The sequence below is a fragment of the Gopherus flavomarginatus genome, chromosome 1 (assembly GCF_025201925.1).
Source record: "Gopherus flavomarginatus isolate rGopFla2 chromosome 1, rGopFla2.mat.asm, whole genome shotgun sequence".
Taxonomy (NCBI): domain Eukaryota; kingdom Metazoa; phylum Chordata; order Testudines; family Testudinidae; genus Gopherus; species Gopherus flavomarginatus.
In genome coordinates, this window is record NC_066617.1 from 88079823 (window position 1) to 88097910 (window position 18088).

The window sequence follows — 18088 nt, forward strand, 5'->3', positions numbered from 1 at the left end:
TCATCTGACTCTTAAGTTTTTTCTTAAGATAGTATGTTTAAATATATCTTTGGCATTGATAATTTGATAACATCTGTACTGCATAATCTCACCAACAGCAGAATATGAAAGAAAAACATTTTTCTTGTTTTTCCTTTCAGCTTGCTTTAATAACGGATCCATATTGCATAAGAAATATGTTTGCCTTTGTGTTGTGGAAGCTTAAATAGCAAGTAGCAGCGCTAATTCTAGGGCTTCTCTGATTCAAAAGCTGGTTGTGTTTTTTAATTGAATTAGTCCACAAAACTTGACCTATTGTATCAAGAGAAGGAGCAGCCTGTCAGCCATCTGCTCGTCAAAGGAGTTTTAACATAGCTGACCATGTGTCCTAAAGTTTTGTTGACATAGTTTGTTCTTTGAACTGTTCTTGTTAAATTGTAAAGTGAGTATCAGCAACTCAAGAACTGTACAAACTAATGCTGCAGTAAAGCATGTGTGTTTTTTGTTTTTTTTTTTTTTACAGACAGTTTTCCGAAAAAGCTGTCTGCTATTCTAAAGACAAGGGCACTTTGGAATTCAATGCGAACCTTAGAAATGATTCTGACCATTAAGTAAACATTGGAATTTAATAAATAACACACTTTGTATGAAAAAAACAAATACACAAATTTCTTTAAAAAAATATTACCTTACACCTAAAAAAAAAAAAAAAAAAAAAAAAAAAAAAAGGCAACAACTCCTAATTCTCATAAATATACAAATTGTGTTTAGGTTGATGCTGGTAGAGTCTATTTTTAAACAAAATTGCTATACTCCATTTCTTGTCATCCTTTGATAACATTTTTCTCCTTTAGTCTCAGAGATGGTGGTGAGGCACTATAATATGGTGCCTTCTTGAAAAGCTTCTATCCACCTGTTGGAAAGAGAAATATTGTTAGATTTGGCTTGATCTTGGGTATTTTCAAAACCTACCTTATTTAAATTTTTAGCAATACATTTTCAAATATGCAACAGTTCAAAATTTCACTAATTCATTAAAAAGTATGTGGTTCACCACTATTAAATGACCTTAAATCCTGCATTAGGTTTAGATAAATAACAGATATGGCAATGTAGCTAGTGTTACTGAGCATTACGGAAATGCTTTCAAACTGTACTCTCATGGGGGTAAAGACTGTCTTCATCTGTATTTGGGAAGCAGCTATTAGGAAATTAAGCTGTGAAACTCTAGCAAGGCCTATTGAGCATGTGAGAGCCGTGATTTTTCAGGGGTTTATAATTTGGCCAATCTTTGGTCTCTTTTCAGAGAGGCCACCTCCCCCGTCAAACTGCAAGGTAGAGATGCTAGAACTTGTCAGATATCACCAGAATTAACATGGGCAAAATAATGTATTTTACTCTAGCGTTGTTCTCAGAAAGAGTTGAGCCTGTTTTGGCTGAACTGTTTGACTGAACTTTTTCCAGAAAAATTCAGCCTGAGGCAGACACCCAGCATAGAAAAGTTCAGACTAAACGGTTAAAGTTTGGCAAAGTTATAAGCAACTGAAAACAGGATCTTATAATAGCAAGTAATGGATAACCTTAATATCTGTGACCTCACTGACAAAGTGTCTCATCTCCTGCACATAGCACTAGTAGGTTGTCATCTTCTATCAGTTACTCTTATAGTTGGTTCCCACCCTGCTGATGACCCACATGGGTGTCAGTATGCTGCCATATGACACAGTTTCTGATTTTTCAGTTTGCTTTTTTAGAAACCTAGAAAATTACATACACACACAAAGCTACATTAAAAGAACATTAAGATTGCACAGTCAAGCCCTCAAAAATTAAGTCAGAATTATGGTTGCCTCTGCAACCTTCATTTAGCCTCCTTATGTGTATGCATTACAAGAGTCTTTAGTTACATGTTCATATATTTTTTCCACAGCACCCTTGACTCACTCAGTTCATAGGATGGACCAGCTCTGGGGATGATTCAAAGTTGTGCAGTGAAGGAGACTGTTGCTTCAGTTGTTGCAGAACTGGGAAAGAGTAATTAATGAAGCAGGAAAAGGATGTTTTCATGGTCAAGGCATGCTTCTCTGGGGAACTGGATTATACCCGTCTCTGCCACAGAGATCCTTTGTGATGCTAGGCAAGTCATTTAAACCAAACTTTTCATAGGTTGTCACTACTTGTGTGTTTCTCATTTCCTGGATACTTGACTTGAGTCTCTGGGGTCCAATTTGCAGAAGTGCTAAGCACTTATAGCTGCAATTGAAGTCAATGGGAGCTGTGCTTTTAACATATAAAGTGCTAAATAATGCTAAGTTCTCCAAAAAATCAGGGCCTAGGCATCTCAAATTGGGCATCCAAAATTAGTGAAAACTTCTGACCTTAACCTCTCTATGCCTTAGCTCCTTATCTGTAAAACAACACAGACACACCTCACAGGGGAGCTGTGAAAATAAAGTAATGTTTGTGTCATGATTGCATACTATAGTGATGAGTGCCATAGAAAGGCTCATAAGGAAATTAATAACCATCTTGAAAAAAGGGTTTGAATAGTGTAAACAAGGAGGAGAAAAAATACTGAACAACTGCTCATTAACTGGGCATCCATTCTATGAATGAGACAGGGGTCGTGTGGGGAAAAAAATGTGATTGTGTAACTAAAAACCCTATTATAATGCATATGCACATGGAGCCCAAATTAAGATTGCAGAGGCAACTATAATTCTGGCTTTTCTTAACTTTGAGGGCTTGACTTTGCAACCTTAACAATGTTCTTTTAATGTAGGTGTTTAGTATGTTTTATATATATTTATACTAAGGCTGTCGATTAATCTCATTCCATTAACTCATGTTAACTCATACCATTAAAAAAAAATCACAGTTTTAATCGCACTGTTAAACAATAGAATGGTGGTTGAAGCATGAAGGGACATATGAATATCTAGCACATCTGGCACATAAATATCTTGCGACGAAGGCTACAACAATGCCATGGAAACGCCTGTTCTCACTTTCAGGTGACATTGTAAACAAGAAGCGGGGCAGCATTATTTCCTGCAAATGTAAAAAAACGTGTTTGTCTGAGCCATTGGCTGAACAAGAAGTAGGACTGAGTGGACTTGTAGGCTCTAAAGTTTAACATTGTTTTGTTATGGAGTGTAGTTATTTTCTTGTACCTAATTCTACATTTGTAAGTTCAACTTTCATGATAAAGAGATTGCAGGATAGTACTTGAATTAGGTGAATTGAAAAATACTATTTCTGTTTTTTACAGTGAATATTTGTAACAAAAATGAATATAAAGTTAATTTTTTAAATCATTTTACAGCACTAATTTATACACCCACTCCTTGAGTTCAGACTTCTGTTCCTAGACTGTCCTCCAAACCATCAAGCTTAGTTTTTAGATAGTCCTAAACTAGAAGAGATATTGTTTGTCAGTCTTGGCAAGTCAATCTTTTCTCAAGACAAACAAAACTGTAGTTTTGTCAGTTGCCGCACAGATATATAAGCTTTTTTGGTTTCTTTCCATATATCATCTGAATTGCTTTTTACATATTCTCTGCAATTTAACAATATATTCAAATAAAGATGACCAATGCAATTCAGAATAAATCACACCAAAGAAATAAATACCTTGGACAGTTAGAATAAGCCTTATATTACAACTTTATAAAAAACAGTTACTAAAATTAATGAACCTCATGTTATTTGTGAAGTGAATGAAAATAAAGCTGTGTAATGTGCTATACAAATACCAATGTTAGATGTTTCTTCATTAGGGATTAAGAAGAACAAAATAAGAGTGGGCATTAAATGGGGAACACAAGCAAAAAGGTTACTTTTTAATACTGTCAGAGGAGCATTTATTCCACAGGTTTGGTTTTGACAGACAAATCTCTATGGGATATTAAATATTTGGGGAAAACTTGCTTTGTAAGGTAATTAATACTAGGATCTCAGCATCAGTAAAAACAGACTATTGCTGGTTACTAGTTTTCCCTCCGGTTACAAAAGCCTTGTCTAAATTGGGAAGAAAGTAGTTATAAATTGTTTATATGTAAAAATAAGGGCATAGTGCAAATATAAAATGACATCTGTGTTAACTAACAAGGAGGGACTGATCAAATTGCATTTGCAAGGAAGAAAACATTCCCAGATTTTTGAAAAACGTATTATGCATGTGCTCAGTTAGTTAATTGCTCTGGATATTTAAATTACATTTTTGAAATATTCCTATTTATAGCATTTACAAACAACTTCAGGCTTAACTGCATGCTTAAAACATTCTATCAGAATATTTAGTTCTATAATGGCTACTCTGTTACAAGTAAAATTAATTCTGGGAAACTGTTGTGAAACCAGACAAAGCAACCAGCAACATCTATTAGCAAGATACACTAGATGTATATGCATAGTCACCTCTAATTTTGCTGCTTGCGGTAAATCCTAAAACAATCAAATAAGGACCACAAACAAGTCTCTATATAATTCCAGTGAATACAGGTAAATCATTCTGCATCTAAAATGCAAGCGTATACTAACAAAACTTAATTTGCCATGCAAATATCTATAGGACCTATAAATCTGGCTGGGAAGAAAAGAAATAATTAAGATATAGACCCAGTTTACTGTTAATAATTTCCTGAATTAATGCATGTTATCATTGAACTTTATTTTAAGCAGATTTAGAGATGAAGGAATTAAATTAGAACAGCACAAAATGCCTCCTATTTTAATCCTATGGAACTATGGTGATACATGACTAGAAAGGAGTTCTTCCATAAAGATTACACTTTCCTTTCCTCTTATCCTCTCTTCTCAGCCCAACATGTAGTGTGCTTGTCTTTCTGAAAGTTTTCAGAGTAGCAGCCGTGTTAGTCTGTATCCGCAAAAAGAACAGGAGTACTTGTGGCACCTTAGAGACTAACAAATTTATTTCAGCATAAGCTTTTGTGTGCGACAGCCCTCTGCCATGTACATTGGCCAAACTGGACAGTCTTTACGCAAAAGAATAAATAGATACAAATCTGACATCATGAATCATAACATTCAAAAACCAGTGGGAGAACACTTCTACCTCTCTAACCACTCAGTGACAGACTTGAAGGTGGCAATTTTGCAACAAAAAAACCTTCAAAAACAGACTCCAAAGAGAGACTATTGAATTTGACTTAATATGCAAATTAGATACAATTAACTTGGGTTTAAACAGAGACTGGGAATGGTTGGGTCATTACACTAATTGAATCTATTTCCCCATGTTAAGTTCTCCTCACACCTTCTATGGATCATCTCAGTTATCACTTCAAAAGGTTTTTTTCTCCTGCTGCTGATAGCTTATCTCAATTGATTGGCCTCTTACAGTTGGTATGCGTACTTCCACCTTTTCATGTTCTCTGTATGTATAAATACCTCCTGTCTGTGTGTTCCATTCTATGCATCCAAAGAAGTGAGCTGTAGCCCACGAAAGCTTCTGCTGAAATACATTTGTTAGTCTCTAAGGTGCCACAAGTACTCCTGTTCTTTGTCTTTTTGAAGGCTTTTGAGTGAAAGATGACTGACTCCACTCACTTTTGATTGCTGTTTGACAAGGATCTGACTGTAAATCTCCCTTTAAATGTAACAACTGAAATTAGAACATTATTGCAATCCTTAGAGATTTTTGATGTTTAACCAAGCATTTTTAAAAAACAAGTTGCACATTGTAAGTAAGCTTTTTCATGTGAGCACTTATGGTGTGAATATTAATGACATCTGAAACATTCCATGAGAAAAAAGTGACAGACAGGACTGAATCCAAATGTTTACTTACTTTTGAGCTGAATGAGGATCATCGGCTTTGAATATGTAAAATAAAGTGTTTTTGTGCAGTAAATGGAATACTTTGGACTCCGAGTTTTCATCCTTTACTTCAGAGACTGTGAAACCCAGTAAAGGCTGACTCTCCAGTGCTGCAACATCCTAATGTAATACCACAAGCACAAAATTAGATCTTATAATATTGCAGTCCTAATGTGGTATTTTATGAATCTTTAAGGACCACACTATTGTATCCAGTTATTTTAAGTTATTATAATAATTTTATATTATTAATATATTAATATAATTATAATATTATTATAATAATTTACAGTTTGTAATTACACAAAACTGTGTTTCTTGTCATTTCCTCATACATGATTGAATGAACAAGAGACAGCAAACCTCAGACATTTGGTTTCTCTCTAACTCCTTGTCACTTTCTAGTCATCTAGCACTGACCTCTTTGTCCTGTACAGTCTCACCACTATACTTAACACTACCTGGAATGGAACACCCTTCTTGTGTCTCTTCGTTTCATTTCAAATCTTGGCTTAAATGTATCCTTTTCCCCTTCTCCATACTGCTCAACTCCACCCTCCTCTTTGGTACTCTCTCTCTAATTTAATAACTCTTATAGAGCAGTTTATTTTTTGTTGTTTGTCATGAAAAATCTATTCTAAAGTTGCATTGAACTACATCGCCAACAAGTAAGCTCCTACACTACATGCAAGTGAGATCACAGAGGAAGTACCTAGACACTGACAAACATCTGGAGAACTCCCCAATTGATGGTTGCTAAGACAAAAGAATGTGACATTTTAATCTATCAAAGTAAATCTAGAAAAAAGACTTTTCAGAAGCGACATGACGAAAGTATATAAAATAATGAATGGCCTAATGAAGGTAGATGGGAGCGCCCGGACTCATTATGCAAGAAGAGGGGGACCTTCAATGAAATTAGAAGGGAGCAAATTCAACACTGATAAAAGTAAACACTTTTTTACAGAACACAGAGTATAAATTTCATTGTCACAGGATGTTTTTGAGGTCAAGAACTTAAGATTCACAAAGAGATTAGATTTCAGAGTAGTAGCCGTGTTAGTCTGTATCCGCAAAAATAACACTGGTCTACAATTTTTGAGAAGTCGTCTGCTTCAGAGATAAAATGTGATATTATGTATTTTGATGTGCTGAATTCAAATATGACAATTAAAACAACTGATTGGCTACTGTTTAAGATATTTAAGTTTTTACATTTTATGTCTATGTATATTGTGTAGATAGTAGAGTTTTAATCATAAATTGTAAACCTAGCTCTTTTCATGTGTTTATGGTTGCTTTACATGATAATATTTCACCTGTCCTGTTTATGTAACACTTTAAAAATCAGCAAAAGGGTTATATAACTAAAATTTATTATGAAACAAAAGGCAAAAAACTATTATGTACATAGTTTAGTCCTATTCAGTGTCTACTCGGCGCTTCTTGGCTTGTCTCTTGTATTCATTAAATGGAGCATCTCTTGTCACTGTCCAGCAATAGTCTGCAAGCATTGATGGGCTCCATTTGCCCTGATAGCCTGCCAGGAGATTCCACTGCTGTAGTCTGGAGCCCAACAGCTCTGCCTTACTCTTGGGTAGTTCCAAATCCCTGACAAGGTCATTCACTTCACCTTGTGTTATGTGAAAGTAGAATGAATTATATAGTAAGAATAGAAAGGATTAAAGAAATGTTGTCTGTACCTTTAAGCAAAGTTGTTGGAATGTTGCAACCAGGTGTCAGGAATACAGACATTAACATAGAACAATTGCACTGTTTAAGGGCAATTGGTGAAGCATTAGCCTTAGATCGATAACAGTTAGTAAGGAAATAGGATATGCATGCTGTGCCCCAGGTGAATTTTACTGTTTTGATTTCTTTGTCCCTTTGTCTAAATTCCCGTTCTTTTATCTGTATAAATAAGACTGTTTGGGCCTTGCATGGCCACTCACATATTCTGAATGTTATTGGCGGAGCGCTGCGCTAATAAACAGAGTGGTCTGACAAATTGTGAGTCCTGATTCTAACTTTGACAGTTATGAGGTGTGGTTCAGAGGAGGAGGATGGGAGAAAATGTGGGTCCTGTGACATTGATGGTTCAGGACCAGAAGTTTCATCCTCTTCCTCGTCTGACTGAAGTGAGAATGATTCTGGTGCATCAGGAACCGGCAGTCCTTCTCCGTGGGGTACTGGGCGGATAGCTGATGGAATGTTTGGATACTGCACAGTCCACTTTTTCTTCTTTGACACACCTTTCCCAACTGGAGGCACCATGCAGAAGTAACAATTGCTGCTATGATCTGTTGGCTCTCTCCAAATCATTGGCACTGCAAAAGGCACAGATTTCCTTTTCCTGTTCAACCACTGGCGAAGATTTGTTGCACAAGTGTTGCGGCATATGTGTGGGGCCCACCTCTTGTCCTGATCTCCAATTTTGCAGCCAAAAGAAAGGAGATAGGCTTTCTTAACCATAGTGGTTATACTGCGCTTTTGTAATGCAAAAGTCACTTCACCACAAACATAGCAGAAGTTATCCGCACTGTTCATACAAGTACGAGGCATCTCTGCTCACTTTGGCTAAACAGAAATGTGTCCCTTTGCAAAATCAAACACTGACAAAGAAGAGAGCACAACACTGGATGATTTCCAGAGCTGATATAGGGCAATTTGTTCAGCAGAGTGGTGTAAACTTCGTTAGGATTGCATCATCCATGACTTCTAGGAATAACATGATGCAATTCATATCATGTATGACGCAATACCAGCTTCAGATTGCATCATTCATTGTTTTGCCTCAAAAGCAAGTACTGTCCAAACCCAGTCATAGATTTATTCATAGATCCAGTCAAAGATGTATTTTAGTCATTTCTGGTTTAAATTGAGATCCCTTCCCTTTATAACTCACTTATCCTCCGCCATTCCCAAGTCAAGAGTCGTATATACTGACCCAATAGCATATTTTGAAAACTAGAGCCAATCAACAATTTTAAGCATCGTTTTCGTTCTCAGTGACCCAGAATTAGTAAAGTTGGACTACATTTATTTCAGAAGCATTTTGGCTGTAGAGCAGTGTTATTGATTAACCACGCAATTAATTTTTTTAATTGCGCGACAGCCCTAGATATTATGCCTCCACACCAATCTCTAACTATTGAGAGATTTGGGCAAGACCTAGTATAAGAGTTTGGAGTGGAAGGTGGGTCTCATCCCCCATCGGTCTAATATGGGGTTTTTACACCTTTGTCTGAAGCATCTGGTGCTAGCCACTGCCAGAGACAGGATACTGGACTAGACGGATTTCTGACTCTGTATAGCAATTCCTAAATTCCTAGATTTGGATACAAGAATATCTACATTCGAGAACACTAAACCACTCTTGAGGAAGGAAGGACTAGATTATAAAATTCAAAAGTTACCATTTGGATATGACCTTTCTGAAGAATCTTCTTTCCTTATGTCTGAAATCAGCCAGGGGCTCTGCAGAGAATGTCAGTAACTTCCAACAGGGAGACAAGCTGACGGAGAGAGGCTCTGTGCAAGAGTCTACAGGGAGTTGGTCCTACCAGGATCTCCTCGTGGAAGATGGTTAAACGAGGTAAGCTAGACAGCCTGTTTTATTGTTTTTAAGATCTGATTTCTCTGAAATGCTTTGTTCCAAATAAAGGATACTTTGCTTTAAGGAGGCTGTTTGGTCATTGATTACCACTTTCATTGCCGCACAGAAAACAGGATTGCAGAGTCTGGGCGTAAATCAGATCTGCTCAGGCAAATTACAATTGGAACCAGGAAACTGCAACCCAGGACCTGGCCTGAGTGTGAGAATTGCGTGATTCTATCCAGAACCAGGTGACAGCTAGCAGCCTGACACCTGGGAAGAGGTGCTCTTAATGAGACCAGGAGGGGTCAGAGGTGCAATTTGCCTGGTAACTGTGATGGATGGCAACTGTGCTTTCTGTATTTTGCGCCATAACTGACTTATAAATAATTACAAAATGTTTAAAAAACCAAGAACACCTGCTTTTCAGCAAGGCATTTGGACAATATTGTAAAGTAGTACTATATACTTTACCCCGATAGAATGCGACCCGATATAACATGATTTTGGATATAACGCGGTAAAGCAGCGGGGAGCCCCGAGCCCTTTAAAGCACCACCCAAGCGCCGCTGCTTTACCGTGTTATATCCGAATTCATGTGGAGCCCCGGGCCCTTTAAATCACCGCCCGAGCCCCCGCTGCCAGAGCTCCAGCGGTGATTTAAAGGGCCCGGGGCTCCCCACAGCAGCTGGAGCACCGGGCCCTTTAAATCCCCACCAGGGAAGTATCATAACCTTAGTCCCAGATTTGGACCTTAGCGTCCAAAATATGGGGGTTAGCATGAAAACCTCCAAGCTTAGTTACCAGCTTGGACCTGGTACTTGCTGCCACCACCCAAAAAATTAGAGTGTTTTGGGGCACTCTGGTCCCCCTGAAAACCTTCCCTGGGGACCCCAAGACCCAAATCCCTTGAGTCTCACAACAAAGGGAAATAATCCTTTTTCCCTTCCCCCCTCCAGGTGCTCCTGGAGAGATACACAGACACAAGCTCTGTGAATCCAAACAGAGTGACTCCCCCTCTCCGTTCCCAGTCCTGGAAACCAAAAGCACTTTCCTCTTCACCCAGAGGGAATGCAAAATCAGGCTAGCAAATCCAACACACACAGATCTCCCCCTGATTTCTTCCTCCCACCAATTCCCTGGTGAGTACAGACTCAATTTCCCTGAAGTAAAAAAAAACTCCAACAGGTCTTAAAAGAAAGCTTTATATAAAAAGAAAGAAAAATACATACAAATGGTCTCTCTGTATTAAGGTGACAAAATACAGGGTCAATTGCTTAAAAGAATATTGAATAAACAGCCTTATTCAAAAAGAATACAAATCAAAGCACTCCAGCACTTATATTCATGCAAATACCAAAGAAAAGAAACCATATAACTTACTATCTGATCTCTTTATCCATACACTTAGAAACAGAAGATTAGAAAACAGAAACTACTTCTCCAAAGCTCAGAGAAAGCAGGCAGACAGAAAACAAAGACCTCAGACACAAAATTCCCTCCACCCAGAGTTGAAAAAATCCAGTTTCCTGATTGGTCCTCTGGTCAGGTGCTTCAGGTGAAAGAGACATTAACCCTTAGCTATCTGTTTATGACAGGAAGTCAGTCCAGTACACCATACCGGACCAAACCCAATATAACGTGGTCTTATCTATAAGGCAGTGAGATTTTTTGGCTCCCGAGGATCACGTTATATCGGGGTAGAGGTGTACTTGATAAACCTCCATCTTCCTTAGTCTGGGCTGAGATTTATGGAGCTCACATCCATACTTCAATAAGATTAAAACATTGCTGAGCAAAATGGAAATAGCGTAAGTGTTGTCACATTTCCTCTTTTCTAGCTGGAGCACCAGGCATTAGGAGACTATTGCAGAGTGGAGGAGGCAGGTTCAGAAGCCAGGTGCATTCAAGTCTGCCCTCTCTTCAAAAACATCCACAAGTATATCAAGTGGAAGCAACAAGCTGAGATGCTGCAATGTGCTTGCATGCTGTTGGCATCTGCCATTATTCCAAACTGATGCATCAAAACAGATAATAAACTGATAAGAACAGATACTAGATAACGTTTTCACCTTTCTTAGCCAGAAGGCTGTAAAGGTCATTATTGTGACTCACTTAGTTTCCCTTTCAGAAAGGGGCATCATAACAGTTTAACACCTTACAGATTTTTCCACCTCTTTCAGGGAAGACTCAAAGTGCTACACTGCAGTGAGATGGACTAATTTATGGGTCTCATCACTGAGCACTACTTTAAAATATGTAAAAAAAAATCCATGCTTCCTTACCTCACTAGCAGCATATGTGTATAGCACCTTATTTTTTATGACAAACCACAGGTGTTTCCATGGTTTTTTGCTGCCCTTTGATCTATATAAATAGCCACTCATTGAGGAGTCTTCTGTATTTGCTGAAACCTGAAATAAAAACAAATGGAGCATGTGTGTGGGTACCTGGCTTTTTCAGCGCACAGCTCTTTGTTGATATTTCTAAGATACTCCTATAAACCTAAATACTACTAGGGGCACCTAAACCTCTATATAAGCACCTAGCCCTCTACATAATTTCTCCTGAAAAGAAACTGATACAGGTTTTTATTCAGCAAAGACCATGAAAATAAGTACAGCATAAACAAGTCAAAGGAAACCAAGTATGCTCAACACTCCATCCCATGTTTTGGGTTTTTTTTAGGTACTATATCAACAGAACCGGCTGGTGCAATTGCTGAGATGTAGATTGTGTCTTTTGGCAGTATAGGAGTATAGTTCAAATATGCCATGAATACGATTCAGCCGTTAACAGATTAACATTTTAGGCTATGCTGTATAGCCTTCAAGGATAACAGCTGCACATTTTCCTCTGAGGCCTGGGAAATCTCTGGAACCAAGTTTACCAGATGTGAAGACAGCTATAATTGACGAGCTTGATTTGCTTCAACATCTGGGCCTTTTAAAAAAAAAATTGGTAAGCAGGTAGAGCATATTTCCATGAAGTATCATGAAAACAAAAAAGTATATGATTTCAACATTTTTCTGTATGTTTAAAGAGGAAGATATACCATAAAGATCAGTGAAAATGATCCCAAATTTACAATTTGTACTTGGATAGCAACTGTGAAAAAACAGGGTGGGGTTAGGGGGTAATAGGCTCCTATATAAGAAAAAGTCCCAAAAAACTGGACTGTCACTTTAAAAACAGGACATCTGGTCACCCTATACTTGGAGAAAGCAAAATTTTAAAAATTAGAGCTTACTTGTGAAAGAGTTAGCAGAACTGTAAGAACAAATTAAACCACTGTTTTATCACCAGCACCCAAAAAGTCATATCTCCAGGAATACATGTATATTGGTCAATCCCTGAGCTATTAGGGGTGAGGCAGGTACAGGCCTGTCTGAAAAGCTAGGGGAAAAAAAACAACCTATGATTTTGAGGCAGATACTTTCCACTCTATCACAGTTAAGCCTTTCACCCAAACTGCATCAAAAGTGCTGTTCAATGATTAACTGCTGAGTGCCAAATTATAAAGGAGAAATTAAAGCAACTCTCTTTAAAACAAGAACAGCTGAAGAAAGGAACTTTCTTTTATACGCACAGATGACTAATTGTTGTTTTCCTATTATTTCAGCCAAAATTTACTGCCAGCTTTGCAATTTAAAAAAAATTATTTTAGAGAGTTTGGACTTTTGTAAGATGGTTGAGATAATGTCAGCAGACTGACCCAAGACCTCAATTGTCTTAAAATATTTGGACCTGCAGACTGTTTGGTTATATATTTTGGACTTTGAGCCTGAAATTATTGGAATGAGAGTTTCTTTCTTTGCATAAAAGTGGTCTAATCCATCCCCAGTAAGTGATGCCAGAAGGGAAGTGCCCCATTCTGATTTGCCAAGGGACTACTGATGAGGAGATCTGAGAGAGATGAATCAGCCACCACTTTATGAAACAAAAAGCAAAGGAGAATCCATTGCTGCTGGTCATGGCTGCTGGCTATGCAATGCCATCCTGCTTGACAAGGAGGGTTATACTTCCCTCCACCCTCCAGGCTGGCTGCCATGGGGTAAGAGTCCAGTACCATCAAATATTTGACATCTACAAGCAAGTCCCCTCTACTTGCTTTGGGGGAGGGATAGCTCAGTGGTTTGAGTATTGGCCTGCTAAACCCAGGGTTGTGAGTTCAATCCTTCAGGCGACCATTTAGGGAACTGGGGTAAAAATCTGTCTGGGGAGTAGTCCTGCTTTGAGCAGGGGGTTGGACTAGATGACCTCCTGAGGGTCCCTTCCAACCCTCATATTACATGATTCTATGATGAGGTCGGCAACCTTTAGGAAGCAGTGTGCCAAGTCTTCATTTATTAACTCTAATTTAAGGTTTCGCGTGCCAGTAATACATTTTAACATTTTTAGAAGGTCTCTTTCTATAAGTCTATAATATATAACGAAACTATTGTTGTATGTAAAGTAAATAAAGTTTTTAAAATGTTTAAGAAGCTTCATTTAAAATTAAATTAAAATGCTGAGCCCCCCGGACCAGTAGCCAGGACCTGGGCAGTGAAAATCAGCTCGCGTGCCATAGGTTGCCTACCCCTGTTCTATGATAACCTGCTAGCCAGTACATCAATATTAAATGAGAGAGCCAAGAAAACCACTGACTACTAATCCTTTCAACCATGTACTACCTTCCTGAGCCTCAATGATATAATCAGAGTCACAACCACCATTTACGTAAATATTAACCTTTTTGGTTTGTCCCCATCCATTCCTGTTAGTAGAGAGACACTTCCACCTTAGTATTCTTGCACTTGTTTGGTAACTCCAGCAGATGACTAGTTGTGAGCGTGCGTGTGCACATGCAAGAGCGTATATGGCTAAAACACATGGAATTTCAATAAGAATGGTGCCTATAGAATAGTTTCTCAAACACCTAGAATAACCCAAGGTTAAATAACCTCACTTTCTAAAATATCACACACACGTCTTATGCATTAGGAGTTGTATGCTTAAATCCTGAAATTGTTTTCACCTATACTCTGGTTAGCTAGTTAAATGCAACAATCTGTCACATCTTGATTTGTACTGCTTCATATAACTCAGTTTGGAGAAAGGGGGAAGAGAGATTGTTTCCTAATCATCTATAATTTGGGCAAACTGCTTTAATTGGCATCAGAGCTATAGTCTCAACATTGACTTAAACCTGGGAGTAATTTGAACCTCTCTGTATCAGCCATTCAGGTGGAGTATAAATATATCATTCAGAGCCAAGATTGATAATGCCGTATTATTTTGGAGGCCGATAGCTAAACAAGACTGCTGCCTTAAGAACTCCAAATCATTACATAAAGTTCATTAACAACTGTTATTTAATGTGATTTAATCAACCAATTAATTAGACTGATTCTATGATATAACCTTAACGCACTCTCTTTTAATCTGATTTGTTTGCATGTATTTTATTTTATGCTTTTCGCTTACTTTAGATAATGAAATATACAAAACTAAAGATTGTGAATCAGACATTTTCCCCTCCAGACATTAGGATTGAGCAACTGAGGAGTCTTGGGGTAGGTAATAGATATGATTGTGTCCCACCTAGTGGTGGTTCATAAAACTGCCTTGACAGTCCTTATATAGTCACCTGCAAAATTCCACTTTTCCATCTTATAGGTTCATATAAAAGATATTAGTTCCTGTTGCTTTTTACACACATGCACATAGTCTCCAGAGATTTTCATTTTAGTTCTGAGTTACCTAAGATCTATAAGAAATCCCAGATGTGCAACAGATGTTTTTTTCATATACTGCAACAAAGAATTGTTGTTCACTGCAACAACAATGGTCATTATCCCACAGAACACCACTTTGGCCCTCCTCACCCCTATGGAACAGCAGCTTATTTCACAAGCCCCTTCATTTTTTAATAGGGCACCTTGAGGAACAGGACACTTACGCAGCACAAATTAGGATTTCGAGAAAATAGGAAAAGCACACCATCACATTATGCCACTGAAACTGTGGTACCTATTAGTGCTCACCTAGTAATGATAAGTAGACTGTCCAAGGCATCATGTTACTTCCATCAGTGTGCAGTCAGCCTGCCCATGATACTAATACTAAACCCTACTGGGTGCCTAATAAGGCATATAAATTAATAGAATGCAGCCACAATACCACCATGGCTCACATGCAAAGGTGGAATCCACTGGTCAGCCCCTGAGGTATTAAGACACATACTGGGCCAAATGGAACTGCACCAGTTTACACCAGCAAAAAATTTGCCACAAAGTATTTCAACATGCTTCTCAAGCTGTTGTCTTTCCCAAACTCTAAGATTTCCTGATACAGCCAAATCCCAATCAACAATTCATTCAGACAATACCCAATACATTTGGACACTCAGGAGTGGATAATTAGAACTCAATAGGAAGAAAGCCAATAAAACACAGGGACATGTTACCAAGTGGTTCTGAACATGGGACTATAATAACAGAAATTATCTTATCAACTGATAAAGCTGAAAAATGAAAAACCTGGAGAAGTTACATTCTTACAATATTTCTTATTAAATAGCTTGTTCATATTTCCACCATCAAACAGCCTGACATTAGACTGTGGATCTACTATTCAACATACCTGTCTAGAAAACAGGTTGCGAAGAGGTGCAATATTAAACTATGTTCTCAATTTGAACAATTATCTTTGCAAGTAACAGATTTTTTTTTGGATGAATGTTACATTAGCTGTTCAAATATTTACAGCATTCACACAGCATTCAAGTTCTGAGTAGTACTTTCAGTGACATTTTCTAGAAAGGAACATGTCTAAAGAAAAATTAACAGCCGCTAAGGAGGGCCCTAGCTGTCTCTGCCAAGTCTCATGTGGAATGTTGACACAGCAGAGTGACAGATAATACACTGAGGGTATGTCTACATCTACAATTTTGCAGCGCTGGTTGTTACAGCTGTATTAGTACAGCTGTATAGGGCCAGCGCTGCAGAGTGGCCACACTTACAGCAACCAGCGCTGCAAGTGGTGTTAGATGTGGCCACGCTGCAGCGCTGTTGCACACAGCGGGGAAGGAGACCTGCTTGGAGGGGGGGGTCGGGGAACGCCAGAGCACACCGCGGGGCTGGATACCTGCTTGGAGGGGGGGTCGGGGAACGCCAGAGCACACCGCGGGGCTGGATACCTGCTTGGAGGGGGGGTCGGGGAACGCCAGAGCACACCGCGGGGAAGGAGACCTGCTTGGAGGGCAGTGGAGTTTGCTTGATTACCAGAGAGGCTTCCTCAGGTATGCTGGGATACCTGCTTATTCCACGGAGGTCAACAAAAACGCTGGTGAGTGTCTACACCTGATGACCAGCGCTGGTGATCCAACGCTGGATCCTCTACACCCGAGGCACGACCGGGTGTACGGCCAGCGCTGCAAACAGGGAGTTGCAGCGCTGGTAATGCCCTGCAGGTGTGTACACATCCTAAGTTGCAGCGCTGTAACCCCCTCACCAGCGCTGCAACTTTGTAGTGTAGACAAGGCCTGAAAGTCTTGTGTAAAACTTCTTACAAGATTCTTGCAAAGGCATACATCAAAATGTGAGCAACTCAAAGCTGCAGGGAGTGCTAAAAAGGCTTCCCATAGCAGGAAAAGGAATACATATATATTTCAAACTGCAATAAATTAGATTAACTACATTTTATGTTTCAGCAGGGAAATTCCTTCCAGCCCTTGCAATGGTAGCTTGGTTTTTACAGCATGAAATGCATTACACCTTTTTGCTCTCTCCTAAAGGACAGAAAAAGATTCTCCCTCATAAGAGTGACCTTTTAAAAATATTTTCACCTCAGTTTCTCTGAGAGGTGCAGTGGTATTAAAAAAGTTAAGAGCCCATTTCTTGTGCACCAAAAACAATTTTGGGTGCACAAGGAATACAGTAACTGTTCCTAGGTCAGTCATTGCTACCCAGGAGTCTATTATATTTTCCTCAGTTTTAAAATGATGATGCTGCCAGTGTGAATTTGATTTTGTGTATCATATGGTGCTGCTTTCCAGGTCATATACACTCCCTCCTTAGGAGGGGAAATCCAAGGCTGTGAGAGGGATTCTCACCCTTGGAAGACTGGGAGATGGTATGACCAAATTTTTGGCATCCTTCAAACACAAGATATTGCACAGAACACTAAGAGTTTTAGTGGAATATAGGCAGCCTTTTTAGATGCCAATTAATATATTCTATGTCGTTTGTGTTTCACTGATCTCTGTTGGAATGCATGACTGCCACCTTGAGACACTCTCAGAAAACAAGCTGAGTATCTTGTGAAGCTAACGTCAATGAGTAAAGCTTTTAACAACATGAATGCAGTGACTCCCTGATGTCAATTTGAGCCCCTAAGAAAAACTGAAAATAAAATCACATTATTAGATGTAATCCACCAAATCTTCTTGTGCTTGCATGTCCCATGAGGCCTACATGAGAGCCAATACATAAAACAACATGCACACACTTCTGGGATTCTAAATGATCCCTGCCATTGGCAGATGCAGTTAATCTACATATGTAAAACTCATGCTGCTGCTTGCCAGTGGTGCAGGACTGCTTTTATTTTTAGAAAACAATTTTGCCTTTTGGTTGACCTCATAAGAGCAAAGAATTTGCATACTGCTGTCAACCATTACCAAAAAGAAGT

At 38.7% G+C, this 18088-nt stretch overlaps 1 protein-coding gene across 2 annotated transcripts in view; it reads right to left on the minus strand.

The window, feature by feature from the left end:
- Positions 1-750: 750 nt before the first annotated feature.
- The window catches only part of FGD6 (FYVE, RhoGEF and PH domain containing 6), a 104484-nt gene continuing 87146 nt past the window's right edge, over positions 751-18088 (minus strand). The window contains exons 19-21 of one of the 2 annotated variants that reach the window (XM_050934286.1): positions 11701-11829; positions 5792-5940; positions 751-892 (exon numbers count right to left, since the gene is read on the minus strand). In XM_050934286.1, the coding sequence (XP_050790243.1) occupies positions 856-892; positions 5792-5940; positions 11701-11829 (315 nt within the window). In that variant the 3' untranslated portion in view covers positions 751-855. The remainder of the gene's footprint in view (positions 893-5791; positions 5941-11700; positions 11830-18088) is intronic. The other variant, XM_050934296.1, reaches the window with a different exon arrangement.